The sequence below is a fragment of the Acromyrmex echinatior genome, chromosome 7 (genome assembly GCF_024713525.1).
Source record: "Acromyrmex echinatior isolate Ae372 chromosome 7, ASM2471352v2, whole genome shotgun sequence".
In the NCBI taxonomy this organism is placed as follows: Eukaryota; Metazoa; Arthropoda; class Insecta; order Hymenoptera; family Formicidae; genus Acromyrmex; species Acromyrmex echinatior.
This window is the reverse complement of record NC_141858.1, coordinates 11975828-11991664: the sequence shown is the minus strand read 5'-3', so window position 1 is coordinate 11991664 and position 15837 is coordinate 11975828. Positions and strand designations below refer to the sequence as shown.

General features: G+C 38.0%; 1 protein-coding gene across 1 annotated transcript in view; it reads right to left on the bottom strand.

Moving 5' to 3' along the window:
- LOC105149990 (homeobox protein Nkx-2.4) overlaps positions 1 to 14985 on the bottom strand; it is a 48553-nt gene extending 33568 nt beyond the window's left edge. The window contains exons 1-2 of the mRNA XM_087407592.1: positions 11210 to 14985; positions 2673 to 2974 (exon numbers count right to left, since the gene is read on the bottom strand). Coding sequence (XP_087263718.1) covers positions 2673 to 2974; positions 11210 to 11975 — 1068 coding nt within the window. The 5' untranslated portion in view covers positions 11976 to 14985. The remainder of the gene's footprint in view (positions 1 to 2672; positions 2975 to 11209) is intronic.
- Between the last annotated feature and the right edge of the window lie 852 nt (positions 14986 to 15837).

The window sequence follows — 15837 nt, the reverse complement described above, 5'->3', positions numbered from 1 at the left end:
CAGATCTGTATCTAGCTAAATTTTTAGATACACATGGAAGAAAAGAAATTTTGCTGAGTATTTAAAAATTTAGCCAGATACAGATTTAAAAATAATTTTGTTTGGACCATTAAATTAATTGTTAAATGTAGAATACTTAAACTGGTTAAAATGAAAAAAACTTTTTGCAGCATGGCAGTCATTAATATTTAAGTGTTCCATATAATTATTTTGATAGTGTAATGAAATTATTTTCATATTTATATCTAACTAAATTTTTAGATACTTTGGCTGTTCTTTTTAAACAGCAAATATTTTTCTGTGTATGTATAATGTGATCTCTAAAACGCGAAATCGTGTAATTCGTATTTTACAAAGCGTGTACGATGATAGGCAGACTTATATATGTATATGTAGGGAGAAACGTAAATTGTCCGCAATTTCCTTCCCTCGCTCGATCACGTGGCTCCCACGATCGCTGCAATCTTCTATAAAACTCGTCGAAACTTATGTACCGCTTGTACTCATTCGCCCCGGGTGAGCATGAAAATCCCGGCTGATTGCAATCAGGGCTCTTTGCCGACTTCCGTACTTGACATGGAATCGACTCGTCACCATCGCTCGAAGACCCGGGCTTCGTGCGGGCGCTCGACTCTTCCGGTTTAAGGAAGCGTTCCGTTTCCATTTTGAGAAATCTCTCATTCCCTGTATGTAGCTTCTCTTTAGACCTAGCTACCGCTAATTAGTCGTTTTATTCGCTCTTTTTTTTTGCAGTAAATAATAAAATAGTTACAAATATCCGTACACGACGCGCGTTCTTTTTGAGAATATTTCCAAGGGAAGCATGTGAATATTTATTTTTTCAAATTATTTCTCGCAAATTAGTAAATATAATCAAATACATTTCAATCTCAATTTTATCAATATAATTATTTCATTTCATCTACACTGAGAGAAAATGGTTGCAATTACCACAAGTTGACTATAATTTAAATATACACGGAAAGAATAGATTTCTAAATTATTTAAAAATATAGGTAGATACAAAACATAATTTTGTTGGCAAAATATTATGTGACAAACACAAATATGATGAGCAATCCTGCAAAAATCTTGACATTCTATAAGCAATCAGTTTTACATAATTATTTTGATATTAGTTTAAAATTTATTTTCAGATCTGCATCTATATAATTGAATTTTTACTTCAGCAACACATGGATCTTTTTCGACTACGTGTAGAAATTATAAATATAATTTATTACTAACAAATTATGACAGTAATAACTAAAAATTCAGTTCCTAATCATAATTATTTTTCCATGCAATTATAGTACAAAATAGTAAACATTTGCAAACTTCTTTCACACAGTATACGTTAATCTAATATTAATAAATGAAGTTTTATTACTTTGAAGAATTTATATAGAGATCAAAAGGGGACTGTAAAAGATATTTTAAGATTTTTATGGCGATTAGCGCTAGTTAAGTTAAGTTATATCGATAACGTCGTCCTTATTGCATTACAAACGTCGCGATGACAAACGGACAATTCGACGCGCTTGTTTTCAAAGGGCTGATAAGTGAATTGAACCACAGACGGAGAGACGAACGGTAGACGGAACGATAGACCGAATAAGGGGGAGACCCGCGCATGAACGTGCATCAACGCAGGATGCGGCCAATGAGCCACGTAACAATTATTTATTGTTGCCAGACCGCTATACCGCATCTCGAGCCGGCCAGACCTGTCTGCGTATTCAATGAAAATGAATACATATTGAATACATGTATACATATTGTTAAAATCTGCGTATGCCGGAACCAGCTATCTTATCCGTTTGATAGACGATAACTATCCACTACCGTGGATCTTCGTCAAGACTTAATAAAATTGTGCGAAGTATATTTAACGGACAAGTATATAGTTCGTCCCCCGATTAATTCACGTATTGAATATTAGATAAAGGAATCAATTAGTTAACAATTCGTCATCTTCTACCATGGCACACAAAAAATCTTAACGTAAGCAATAAACGAATTGGCTAATCACAGTAGAGACTGTAGTAAGGACAGGAGCACTCACTGCAAATCCAAGGGTATAAAAAGTACTTTGATTGATTGATTTTCTTTCTTGTGCTTTATGCGTTATGCAAAGGTCTGTGCTCCTGAAAATTGACGTGCTTACTGCATACGTCTTATTGCTAAGTTTTTTTGTATGCCATGGCTGCAGAGTGATTAACGAGACTTCCTGATTTTCTCTCTATAGAGATGTCCCGAAAGAATCCTGGACGCCATTTGTCCCGATTTATAAATTAACATAAAATTCGTACCTTTAACTTTAATGGCCATCGTCTGTAATATAATGAAAATGATACACCCATAACAAACCCAGAAAATAACAAGTCCATATTTAGAATATAAGACATCTTTAAGATATTTAAAAGATGTCTCGAAGAATTGTTTAAAAGATTTTATGTTGTGTTATTTGGACAAACAATAGCGATAAATTTAATCACGAAATCACACTACACTAGACGAACTCAGTGAGTTTCATCAGAAATTTACAAAAAATTAAAAATGAACAACATTCGGTCCGAAGTACGAATACGTTCGAAACGGAGTGTCTGTCGTAAACTAAAACGACTACAACTTACGTATAAATAACAAGTAATTACTAATTATAAACATACCTGCGTGGGAGTTAGATGAATTAAGGACGCCAGATGCTCCCGTTCGGGCGCGCTGAGGTACTTTTGCTGCTTGAATCGCCTTTCGAGCTCGTAAACCTGGGCCTGGGTGAAGAGTACGCGTCTCTTCCGTCTCTGCGCGAGAGGGAATTGCATCGCGCCGACGCCCATGCCGACGCCGACTCCGACGCCGACGCCCACCCCCATTCCCGACGACTTGGTCACATCGCCCATCGACTGGCCCACCGAGCAGCCGGCCATGTTGGTCCCGGCGCCCGCCGCCGCGGCGCCCATCAGTCGCGAGACTGCAAAACATATTGAACAAACCGGGAATGATACTTTGCAGCCTTCTTTTTCCGCATGCATCTTCATTATGAAAATTTAAGGTCTATACTTAACGAAAGATGTATTTCTTGTTTTCGACGCCGCATTCTAATTCCGATATCTTACTTTAAATCTTATTTTAGTTATCCATGCGAATAGTTTTAGATTTTACGTATTCAATGATAGGGTAAAGTCGCCTAATATGAGATACCTTTTTTTTAAAGAGGTGTAATTTATTTAATTTGTAACTTTAACTCCTATTTTCGTGTCAATTTTATGAGAAATATATTCAAGATTTACCACCTAAAGTTAGCGATCGATAGTAGCTATACATTATTGTATGTGAAATTTTTTTATCGAAAGCGCTGATTTTGCTGATTCAAAAAATAAGTTCCTAATGTGAGATACAAGGATTTTCTTGTATGAGGTGATATCTCGTAACAAAAAACTAAAAAAAAAATAAAGATAAACTTTTTATATATGCTTTATTATATACAAGTAGGAACAAAGAATTTGAATGTTACATAATAATTGTATAATTTTTTTATGTGTGTGTATGTGTGTGAGTAATCTTAATAATAGAATCGTTTTTAACGAATTTTAACATTTCGTTCAATAATATGCTTTGAAATATTGAATCATTTAGATGCTCTCATATAATTAGGAATACCTTGTTGAGTATCTCATATTACGACTTCCATGCCTTGCGGTTTCATGATCATCAAATCTAATTTTTACAGTTCAATCATTATATCACGTGTTTTCCTAATAATACGACCTTACTTTATCACTGTTTACAGACTTTATTACCAAATATTTATTTATTATATAATAAAACAAGATTTGAAGATTAATCTCAATAAAATTCGACAACATCCAATTTCAAAAATCTTTTTTCACGACTACTACACGCATGATTTAATAATGAATTTTCCACTAAATATGTTTCACTCTATGAGTAACAAGTTCATAATAAAATCGACCACATGCGCTTATTAGTTTAGCAGAAATCCTGCTATCTCATATTGGAAACCTATCTCATAATAGACCTTATCCTATACACAGAAGAAACGATTTTGCTGAAATACATATAAGTACAGTTGAGCACAGATACGAAAATAACTTTCTTACAATCTTTCTTTATTTTTTTTTTTTACAGTGAACATACATCCACTCACATTATTCTAGACACTGTAGTCATGATTTTTTTTACATTCTTTTAACAAGGATCTTTCATTTCTTCCGCATTGAGACTGTTAATAATATCTTAAATTGAATTACTAATTGTAAGCTCAGAACGACTCCAAGAAGAATTGAAACGTTCATGTTCAATAATTTATTATTTTTTATTTAAAAATAACTAATTAAGTAATATTTTATTCGCGCACCAATTACAGAAATATTACTCTATGTTTTTTCTCTTAATATTTTAATGTGAGTTGTATATAACTTATTGAAAATAATTTTGTTTAATCATCAAAATAATTATTTAGGAAACTTAATGAGAGTAATGCTGCAAAAAAATTTAATAAAGCAACCAGCTGGCTAAAAATCATTTTTGGATGTCAAAATTTTTTGCAGTATTACTCATCATGTTTGAATTTTTTACATAAATATTTTGTATGTATTTTGATGTTCTGTATCTATAGCTAAATTTATAGATACTTTAAAATTCATTCTTTCCATGTACAATACGAAACATCTACTCTCGCGTTAAACATAGCGAGAATTAAATTCTTGAGAACTAATTAAAAGAATTGTTACCAACGATTTCAACGTGTGGCGATAGAGATTATAATAATTATGATTATATAATGACATATTCATATTTTCATAAGTATACGTCTAAGCATATATGGCTGAACGATTCTCCTCTAAATTTGAGCTACCGAAGGCTACCCAGACGAGCAAGCGAGCGAGCGAGCGAGCGGTCGTCTATCCCTTGTCAGTTGGCGAGGAGCTGTCAAAAATGAACGCGCTTGGGCGCGGACAAAGGGAACGATTTAGGCGCTGCGAAGTGCTACGTCATCGGAGCACGGGAGGTCCCCGAGATGAAGTTCCGAATTATTATGCCTGTGAGAACCGTATTTCTCGAGCCGTCAGTGAAGTCGAGGGCGAGAAAGAAATACCACTTGAGCGCAGGAACAAACACCGTCAAATTTGTTTACCTCGGCGCGCCCGTACGGGAGAAATCGTACGGAACTCGTAGCTCAAAATCCGGAGTGCACTGTGCATCGAGCAAAAGTAATTGTCGTGTTTTCGGTGAAAGAAGTCGACGCGTTTTTCGTCGAAGGCCCCTCGCGTTACGCGGATATCCGGAGTTACGTTCGATAGCCTATATTCGATAGCCGATTCGAGTACTCGATGAGTTTTCGTGGCTTCGCCTCACCTCCTATCGAGATTAATTGTTGCACTGATTACCAGCCGCCCTGCATTCGAATTAATCAAAATTGATTCGCGAGCCACTTGTCTGGTATCGTATAATTTTATAAGCACGTGATCTCTTAAGATCAACTTGATAATTATTTTTACAAGATCGTATATACGATCTCCTCTTATCTATTGTGTTTGAATATGTACAGTCAGTATTGAAAATCTATAGTTCACGTTACAAATACATATATACAGATACTATAGATTTTTTTTTGTGACACGGTCTAGATTGTTACACTGATTGCAACATGTATTGCATTCGAATTAATTAAAACAAACTCATGTCACTTGCCTGTTACGATGTATTCTATCCACAAATTTTACAAGCCCGCGATCTCTTGAAATCAACTTGACAATCCTTTTTAAAAATTCGTATACGATCTCCTCCTACCTGGATTGTTGCTCTGATTACCAAACGCTCTACATTCGAGTTAATCAAATCTATCTCATCACTTCTCATGATATATTCTATCCATAAATTTTCTACACCTGATTTCTTGAAACTTGACAACCTTTTTAATAGACCTTTTTAATAAACTCGTATACGATTTCCTCCTACCTAGATTATTACACTGATTATCAAACATACCGCATTCAAATTAATCAAAATTGACTCACGCGTCTGTTATATATTCTATTCACAAATTTTATAAACCCACGTTCTCATGAAATAAATACTTGATAATTTTTAAAAATTATGGTCTCTTTTCGTAAATTTATACAATTTCGAAAAGAGACTCTAAATATTGATACGCGATTATCACGTGTTAACGTTAATTGGTACTGCGAGGAATTTCACGTAAATCACATCGGTGATGTAAATTATTATGTTTCTCGTACGATGCCATCCTTTTAAAGCTGCTCGTCAGCAGTCACCGAGAACAATGCGTGAGGGTACGACTGACGGGACGGGATGTTTCGATGTAACTTCTGCCAATACACGAAGGCAGATCCCGATGATGGGTGAACAACGCGCGTGCAGGAACTCGTTAAATAAATTGACGTTTCTCCAACGTCTACCTGACCACCGGCGTCGCACTCTGCCTCACGTCGAACATCCCCGTTTCAAAACGTAATTATGTGGCATAGCGACGGGGTGGGGAAGTCTCCACCGTCTCGACTCTTCAGCTTCCAATTAGGTGACAAAAGCCCAAAAGATTTCTCGCTCCGAATCACAGACGTCTTCGCGTACCGCCCACAGTGTGAAAGTCGTCCAATCCAGCGGGATAAAAATATCTCGTCTGATGGCATATAGATATAGACGTAACATTTAATTTCACGCGTCGATTGCATAATTTTGCTTATTACATAATTTCGCGTTTCACTTTAATTTTACTCTAATTAGATCTTATTTAAAGCGTCACAATTCATGTATCACAGAATTTGTAACTTGTTATTAAATTTGCTACGGAAATCCTATTCACGATCTCAGTTTGCGTAATGCAAAGACAAATTATTGATGAAATTGATTCTCAAAATTATGTGTTTTTTTCTATCAAATATATTCTAGATAGTAAATAATTTGATTAGAACAACTAGAGATTAAAACTGTATTCAAGATCTTAAACGTTTTGCAAGGATAAAGTAGAGCGAAAATATAATGAATACCTATCAAGATTCTGATAGGACAAAATTCTGATAGTTTATTATCATTATAATATTAGGAAGTTTCATATTTGAAAAAACGTAGAAAATCAGATAGAGAGAGAAAGAGAAACATACTGAAATGAATGAAATATAGAAAAATATAGAAAAAATGCAATACAAAACAATTTTAAAAAAATCTTGCCGAGTTTAGAATGTAATAACAATTAAAATTTTTTTAATAGAGATATATTTAATTATTTATTTTATGGGGACAATTTTTAGCTGAATGAACTACAACTTCTGATTTATATTTTAATATCAATAGTTATGCATTTTCAATAATATATAATATTTCTATTGTATATAATTGATTTAATTTGATTCATAATTTCAATCACGTAAGATTAATAATAAAAAAATGGAGTTGCATTGTCGTTCACGACACAATGCTACATACTCACACGATTACATGTGTAGACGATACAAATCGCAAAAAGTTGTAAAAGAAATTCATACAAATAATGTTTATGTGGCGATAAGAGCAAAAGTTTTCAATAGGACGTTTCTAAAATGCAAATCGCAAACGCATAGCACAATCAATCGATGTAATCTATCATTGAAAAACGTCAAACTGGAATAGCATGATGATATTAAAAAAGTCAGATTGAAAACATTAATGAGTGGATTCTCCTTGATCTGAAATTTTTTTTTGAATGCACAGCGAACAATATATGACCGGTATTTAAATTTACAACTTGCTCTTTATAGAATTCACAAAGAAGTAAAACAAATAGATTATAAATCAAAAATCAAATAAAAGAATCCTTTTTTTCAGTCGGAGCAGATCTTAGTGTTTAATAATATTCATACGTATTTTACAAATATTAATTATAAATTTGCAAAATAATTTACAAATAATAATAATAATACACATTACTACAAATTATTTTCAGTTCTATAACTGCGTATCGATTGTTTGTCGGACTTGAAACACAATCATAAATTGAAGCTGGAAAATAACATATCATAAATTACATTGAACACTTTAATAATGATGTTAATAAACATCTTAAAATACTCAAAGAATTTCCACCTATAATATAATTGATAGATAGATTAAATTATAATATAATTGATAGATAGATTACATTTCACATTAAATACGTTAATGATTTGACAAAAACTCTTTCGCGATTTACTTTATACTATCGTTTCGCGACACGCAATCTACGTAATACTGCCACATAGTCGCAGTTTTTAGAAAACGAATTCGGACGATCGCGAAGCGCATCAGGGAAACGGTCTCGTTTGCAACTCCATGGATGAACATGGGGTTTCCCTGCGCGCTCTGTTTATTTTACAAAGGGCGACGATAAGTCCTGCGAAATCGAATTCGTATGGTGCTGACGGGCATCCGCGCGTCTGAGGCATTTAACTCGAGGACCAGTCCCTCTTATTTGTTTAACTAAAATCCTCAGCGCCGTCCACTAGTCGCGCTTTCTCGAATTCTGGATCGATACGGCGAGAGCGACGAGCGATCGGCTCGCTAAAGTGGCGCGTGCGATGGACGAAAATCCACAGAGGAGAGACGAATGCCTTGTTGACACAAGTCGCATGAAAGATGCGCGCATTGTTGGCCGACGGTGGTATGCGCGACGTTCCTTTTGTGGACACTGAAACGCGAAACTTATGCGGCGCCCTGGACATCCAAATGGATCCCCGAAGTGTCAAAGCTCCTACACTTCCCGAGGATGCTTTTACGCCAATCCTTTTAAACTGTTCCACTTAAAGAATATCACTGCAAACTGCTGACTGCTCTATCTCCACTTACTTCATGGACGATTAAATTCAAAAGTCTCGTTTTTAACTCTCCATTTACAACCATATTTTTACTTTCTCTGTCTGGGTCTTTTTTTTTGTTTAGCCCAAGTTTTTTCAGTGCTCCAGACTTTTAAAAAATGTGCAAAAATTCAGGGTTACTTTTCAACATCTCTATACTACGTTATCATAATAGTTGTTTAACTCAAATGTTAAAACCTTTAAATTAGAATTTGAGAAAAATGTACAAGAAACTTGAGAGTGAAATTTTGCTTGTGCTAAAAAAAGATCCAGATTGCGGAAGGGTTAAGATACAAAAATAGATTTAGAATCCTTCTTCTCTGTTATATCTAGAATCAAATGATTTGAGAAAGATCAATCTGAAAAAATCCATTTGCATCGTCATCTTTCATGAAGCCGTATCATTGCAATCTTTTCAAGAGTTCCAGCAAATCCCTATCCTCACAATTTGTTGGCTTATTTGTAGAAAGTTCCTACACGCTTTTGAAGAATAAAATCTAGTCCTCTTTCTCTCGTAGAACACTTGGAGACAGTTGTAAACTGAGAAATGCCGACGGGTTTCTCCTTACCAATTAACGATAGCGCATTTTCGTCAACTTTGTAACGCGAAACCGATACTCTCTCGTCGATCCCTAAATGAAGCTAAGATATCCATGGTCTTGTCGTTACAAGACCGATAAAAGCCTGACGGACGTGACTCTTGGAAGGCGGAAGGAATAGCTCGTTAGAAGATAGGTTTTTATCCGAATACAACATGCAGCATACATCGTTCTCTCTTTATTTTTCCTTCTCTTTCTCTCTAGAGTCGCTTCATGTCGTGCTTCCGGCATTTATACACAAAACACAAGATTTTGATGAATATCTGATAACATTAACTCTCGCGCGTGATTCTCTGACGTTCCTACAGATTTCACTCGCCATTTTTTCAATTAGTGATTAAATAACAGGTGTAGATCGTACGTCTGATGTCGGTTTTCATGCCGACGATCGTCAGGGAGAACACGTCTTCTTTGAAAGTATAAGCGTCATATTCTATGAGACTACACACCGAGCCTCTCTGATAAATACAGACCCCTCGAAACTCATTTAACAGGCTGACAGAATGACTGTTTGCATTCGATAACTCGGTAACGTTAGCAGACAGACTAACTGTCCAAGACATAATTCATCGAATGACTGAATTAATCAATATGTAGACGAAGTCCGTGAAGGCTTTTTGCTCATCTAACGAGCATGTAAATGTATGTAGATATATCAAACAAAATATTCCCTCCATTAACGAGCGTAAAATCGTTCCTCAAATTTCGAAAATGATCATTTCTACGCTTATCTGCTACAATTGACTTTTAATACAATATAATCGCATTTTTGGACGTCTATATAGTTGCAGTGATGATTAATGATTTTGCGAACAAAACCGTAATAAAGAAAAATAAGTCTTTTTGAAAATATTTTGTATAATAGAATGTAATAGTAGTTTTACCTAAAGTTGATCGAATTAACGAAAAATTAATATTTGTTTATTAATTTGTTTATTAATTATCGATAATATGATATTTTTCACATTTTTATATTACAATTTTATATATTCACAAATTTGATATCATAACACATATATGTATATTATATTAGGTGTTGGAATTAATTCGTAGCGTTTTATAAGTGATGGGAAGTACTTTCATTAATGTATTTTTTAATGCTCATGTGAAATAAATAACATTTTCATTAAAAAACGCTACGAATTAATTCCAACACCTAATATATTTATTTGTATTGAGCGACAATTTAGCTAAAGTTGCTCAGGTTTCGTTCATCTTATGCAACATTAATTAATCCCGATTTAACTTATTTTTTATCGTTTTTAGTTCTACATGAAAAGAATGATTTTACTGAGATCTAAAATTTTGCTGGATTTAAAAATAATTTTGTTGGAAATGGATTGTTATGTCAAAATTTTTGTAGCATTGTTCATCATTTTTTACTTTTCAACAAAATTAATTTCAAATCTATATCTAACTAAATTTTAGATTCTACTTCTTTTAGCAAAATCGTTCTTTTCGTGTAAGAATTCGTAATTAATCAGAAAAAGATAAAGAGTAAAATAAATTAATCATTAAAATTAATCTATATCTACATCAGTATAAGAAATAGATTTAATAGATGTTAGACATCACTATACGTCTCCCAGTCGACATCAATTAAAAATCACAGAACATCAACAACGTAACTATTATTTTATTAATACCATGTGTTATATTACATTTATATCGTTATATTGATGTTACTTTTAGTTAGTGTCGATTGGGACTTGGGACTTTCTTCAAAGATTTTCTCTGAATAAAAGACAAGCTACTCACTGGCAAAGCGCGGGTCATTGGTGGCCGGTGGCGCTGGTGCGTACCACGGATGATGATGCGAGGAGACCGCGTGGGACCTCATGGGGTCCGTGGCTGTGGCCGTGGCGCCCACGCCGGGTCCGGCATGATGATACGGCGATAATTCCGCGGCGCAATATTGATATTGCGACGTGAGCTGCATAGTTGCGTAAGGGTTACCCATGGCACTCATGCCTCCGCCGGCACCGCCGGCACTGCCGGCGCCACCGCCACCGGGGGCGGCCCCGTTGGCAACGGAAATTGGTCCGGGGGTGCTGCCGCCGGGCGTCGAACCACCGTGCAGCGGCGGGCTGCCGCTGCTTGCGCTCGAGCTACCGGTGTTACCACCCACCCGTGCACCGCATGCGTTCCCGTAAGGCGAGCCCTGGGAATGCGTTACGACGCCGACACCAACACCGACGGCGGCGGCGGCAGCGGCGAGTTCGAGCTTCCGGTAAGACTCCTCGATCGGCGACAAGATATCGGTTACGCTGAAAGGCGTAGTGTGGGCACCAGCAGCTTGCACGTGGGATGAATGCTGCTTGGGCGACAGGCTCATCGCCAGGTCGATGCCATTGAGATCTGACAGCAGGCCGGCCTGCTCCAGCGATTGCTGTTGCTGCTGTTGCTGTTGTTGTTGCTGCTGTTGCTGTTGCTGCTGCTGTTGGTGCTGATGATAAGTCGTGGCGTTGCCATTACCGCCTTGATTACCGCCACCGTTTCCGCCGCCGCCGTTGCCACCGCTCATCTCGGCGAGCCCGACGCCGTCGAAATACTTGAAGCTCGCGCTTCGCGGAATGATGAGGCCGGCGCTAGCCGTAACAACGGCGCATTATGACTCTACTGCTCTCCTTCTCCTCTCTCTTTCTCTCTCTCTCTCTCTCTCTCTCTCTCTCTCTCTCTCTCTCTCTCTTTTTCTTGTCTAGTTCGCGATTGCCGATCGCCAACGTAGCTTTCACACGATCGTCGGCACCTCCTTTTGGATCACGTTCTCGATGGACGATTTATTAACTCCGAATGTCCAATCTTCACCGTGAAATTTCGACAGTATGTCACTCGAACAATCGTTCACTCAGGAAATCTGTACACACGACTAGTTAATCCTACAATGCCACAAGTCACTCGCTCACTTATTACTATAATGAATCACGGGCGCACAATAAAAAATTCCCCGTCTTCACTAACATTGGGACCGTTTGTTCCCGAAATCAATGTACAGCCCGCAATCATTCGCCGCGAGCCGAGGTTTGTCCCTCTTTCTCTTTCCCTGATCTCGATCACGTTTAAACGCACGCATAGCTCTTGCAATCGCGAAAACCAATTCCTATACACAAGCACGACAGCTCACCGGAAGTACTCAATCTGCAAAACACTGACTTCGTCTTCAAGCTCCACTATCACTAGATATTGACCGAGAGTAAGTTTCCGATTACTTGGGGGTTTGAAAGTGAATTCAAGAAGAAGAACTGGAATTTCTTCACTGCGGATATATTTTATTTGTCAACGTTGTTGGTGAACGTGTTATCCATCTTCTTTCTTACATTCGTCGTCGTTGGTTTCTGGATTACTTTCTCCGGAAACCAGGGGTCTCGAGCCGCGAGATTGACGTTAAGAGACGAAGGGATGCGATGTCACGTGGCGCACGGCGAACTGTCACACGTAACCGGGAAAAATCGAGGCCGCGGTCGGCCGGCGGCCGACTCGGATGGCTCTCCTGCGGTCGTCGGACTTCTCGACACTGTCCCGGCGGAGAACACAACGTAAGTCGACGTGTTGTCGTTGCGTCTTGCTCCTTGGAATCCGAAAACGGACGAAGGATAACGCGGTGACACGGCGACCTTGCCCACGTGGTCGAGGATAGTGGCCGGCCAGAGCCGGCCGGCGGCCGACTGAAATCACACGGGGGTCTTGGGAGTCCTTGGATTAAGCCGATAGAGAGACGATGGTAGATGTACCACTCTACGCTTCGCCTCCACCTTCGTCGAGGATACACTCTCCGTAGGAGAAGAGCCGTTCTATGGATGGATGGATGGATGGATGGCTGGCTGGCTGGCTGGGTGGCTTGCCTGCCTGGCTTGGCTTGCTGGCTTGGCTTGGCTTGGCTGGCTTGGCTGGCTGGCTGGCTGGATGGATGGATGAATGAATGGAGAGGACTTCTGTCGGGTACTCCTGGAGAGGTCCTCACGGCCGCTTAGACCCACTCGACCAGCGCTCGCCCGCTCGCGCTCGCGCTCGTTCGCTCGCTCGCTTGCTCGCCCGCCTGGGCACAGGCCCCACAGCCTCTCGCGGAGAACCCGTACGACGACACGATGAGTGGAGTGCCCACTACGGAGAAGTGCCTGCTACCAAGAGTCGTGATGAGATGTCCCCTTTTGCGTGTGAGAGAAGGGTTTCCATACGCCGTAGAGAGGAGCGGTGAGGCCACGACTGGGAGAAGTGGATGCTGAAGATCCCCCGTGTGATCATTGGATGAGCGCTCTCGTACAGGCGGCGCGATCGTTTCGTCTCGTCGTTCATTGGATCCCATCGGTTACCGCCGCTACCCGGCACCGGACGAGCCCACCGTGTTACTCGGCACGCCGTTGGTGTTACGCCCGAATGAGCTGAAACGCGTCTACCTATCGTAACGCTCGCGCGAGGCTTCGCCCGACATTGTGGCGGCCGCTACGCGCAATACCGTGCGATCGCTCGACTCGGGGCGGTCGTCCGTTCGGCTCCACCTACCCGCTGACAAAAGGGCGGGGAAAAATCGACGGCGGAAAAATGTTCGTGGCACACGCGCCGAAATCCTCGTCGGGGCTCAGCGACCGACGGTACTTTTCGATCTTCGTCGGCCGTCACGCATCGCTTCCAAGCGTACAAATCCGAAACTTCCTCGGCGAGAGGAAGCTCCGAGTTTCACGTCATTTCACTAAGATTCTCCCGCACGTTTTTTTCTTTCCGAACGGAACACGCGGAGGTTCCGTCGTTCGGTCTCTTGTAGATGTCGGCGAAAGCGTGGGAATTGGCATTGCGTTCAGTGGTGTTGATTCGATGAATCTCTCACGCGGGTGATATCGGCGACGACGTTCGCCTCCGTCTCTTGTGCATCCGATAACGAATCTGATGCTGTTAGTGCATGCTGGAGTGCAAACGACAAAGGCTGTTGTACACAAACTTATCTGATTGCAAAAGTTTTAAAGTATAAGCGTCTTGTTGACCAAGGAAACGTTTGACAGATATCCCGCCAAACTATGTGATAATTCGTGCTGAGCATTTTATACAATACATGCATAAAGTCCATTCTACAATTGCGTGGCGTAGTTGTGATTGTAGTTGTAAGAATTTACTAATCACAGTCGAACATGAAGAGAATATTCGACAATGATTGAATCATCAATAGGTACTTGCAACTACAACTACGTTTACGCAATTGTAGAATAGATTTAATTTGTTTTGTGTTGCTTTGTGTATGACAGCCTATAATTAATATACCCTTGTGAAGAAATACCATTGAATTAGTGAAAAAAAAACTATTGAAATGAATAGTGTACAATACTTATTCGATTCGAATAGTTTTTTTAAATATTTCGTTCTTCCGCGAATCCAATAGTATTTTTTCATAAGGGTGTAATAGTGCATCCAAAAAATGTCATAAAAAAAATCATCAATAGTTTAATTTGCAAAAAATTCACAACAAAAGATGTGCAATTATTTATATAAAAAGGAAAAGCACGTATTTGGACACTTATAGAACAATTTAAATATTGTGCTGCAATAGAGATGCCCCAAGTATTCTTTGCGTTTTTTTTTTAAGTACGAGAAGAGTTACTTTTGACAAGTGCAAAAAATGCCACAAGCTTCTAATTTTGCGATGATACATTTAGATTTCCTTTTCCTGATGTGTAAGCATTTGTCACAAAATACTTTGACAAAATAATGTACAAAGTTTAATGTTAAAACTAACAAATCGATTATTTAAATGGCTAAAATATTTCTTTAATAGCAGCTATTATATTGTGTTATTGCAGCATAATTAATTAAAAAGTTGTAATTCTTGAATTAAAAAGCTGTAATTCTATGTTGAAGAATCTAGAAAAAATTATGAGTGTCAATTCTATTATCGTCTTTAGAAAAAGAAAAAAAGAGAGATAGAGAAAGAAGAAATTTGTTTCTAAAATACTATAAATTTTATATATACATATATATATATACAGGATATCCCGGAAGTTTTTGCCAATCACTTTTGTGTAAATAGGGCGGACTAAATTAAGTCGAAAAGTCCTCTACTATTTTGCAATTTTCGCAAGATATTAATTATTAAAAATTGCCAAATATTGCTTTTGAATAATTTTTTATTCAAATACTATCAACTTTATAGAAAAGCTGCAAGAAACAAAAGTTATTTATTTTCTTCTCATAGAATTCTAAGAATTTTTTCAGAATTTTTAATACTGCAAATCAACTTTTTAGTATTGCATTTTCTTATTTTTACCAACATGAGAAAATACGGTATTAAAAAATTCTGAAAAAATTCTGAAAAAATTCTCAAAACTTTATTTTTGTTAATTTTTTTATAGGACAAAACGTGAGACATCCATAAAGAAAATATCTAAAAGATATACTCTTCT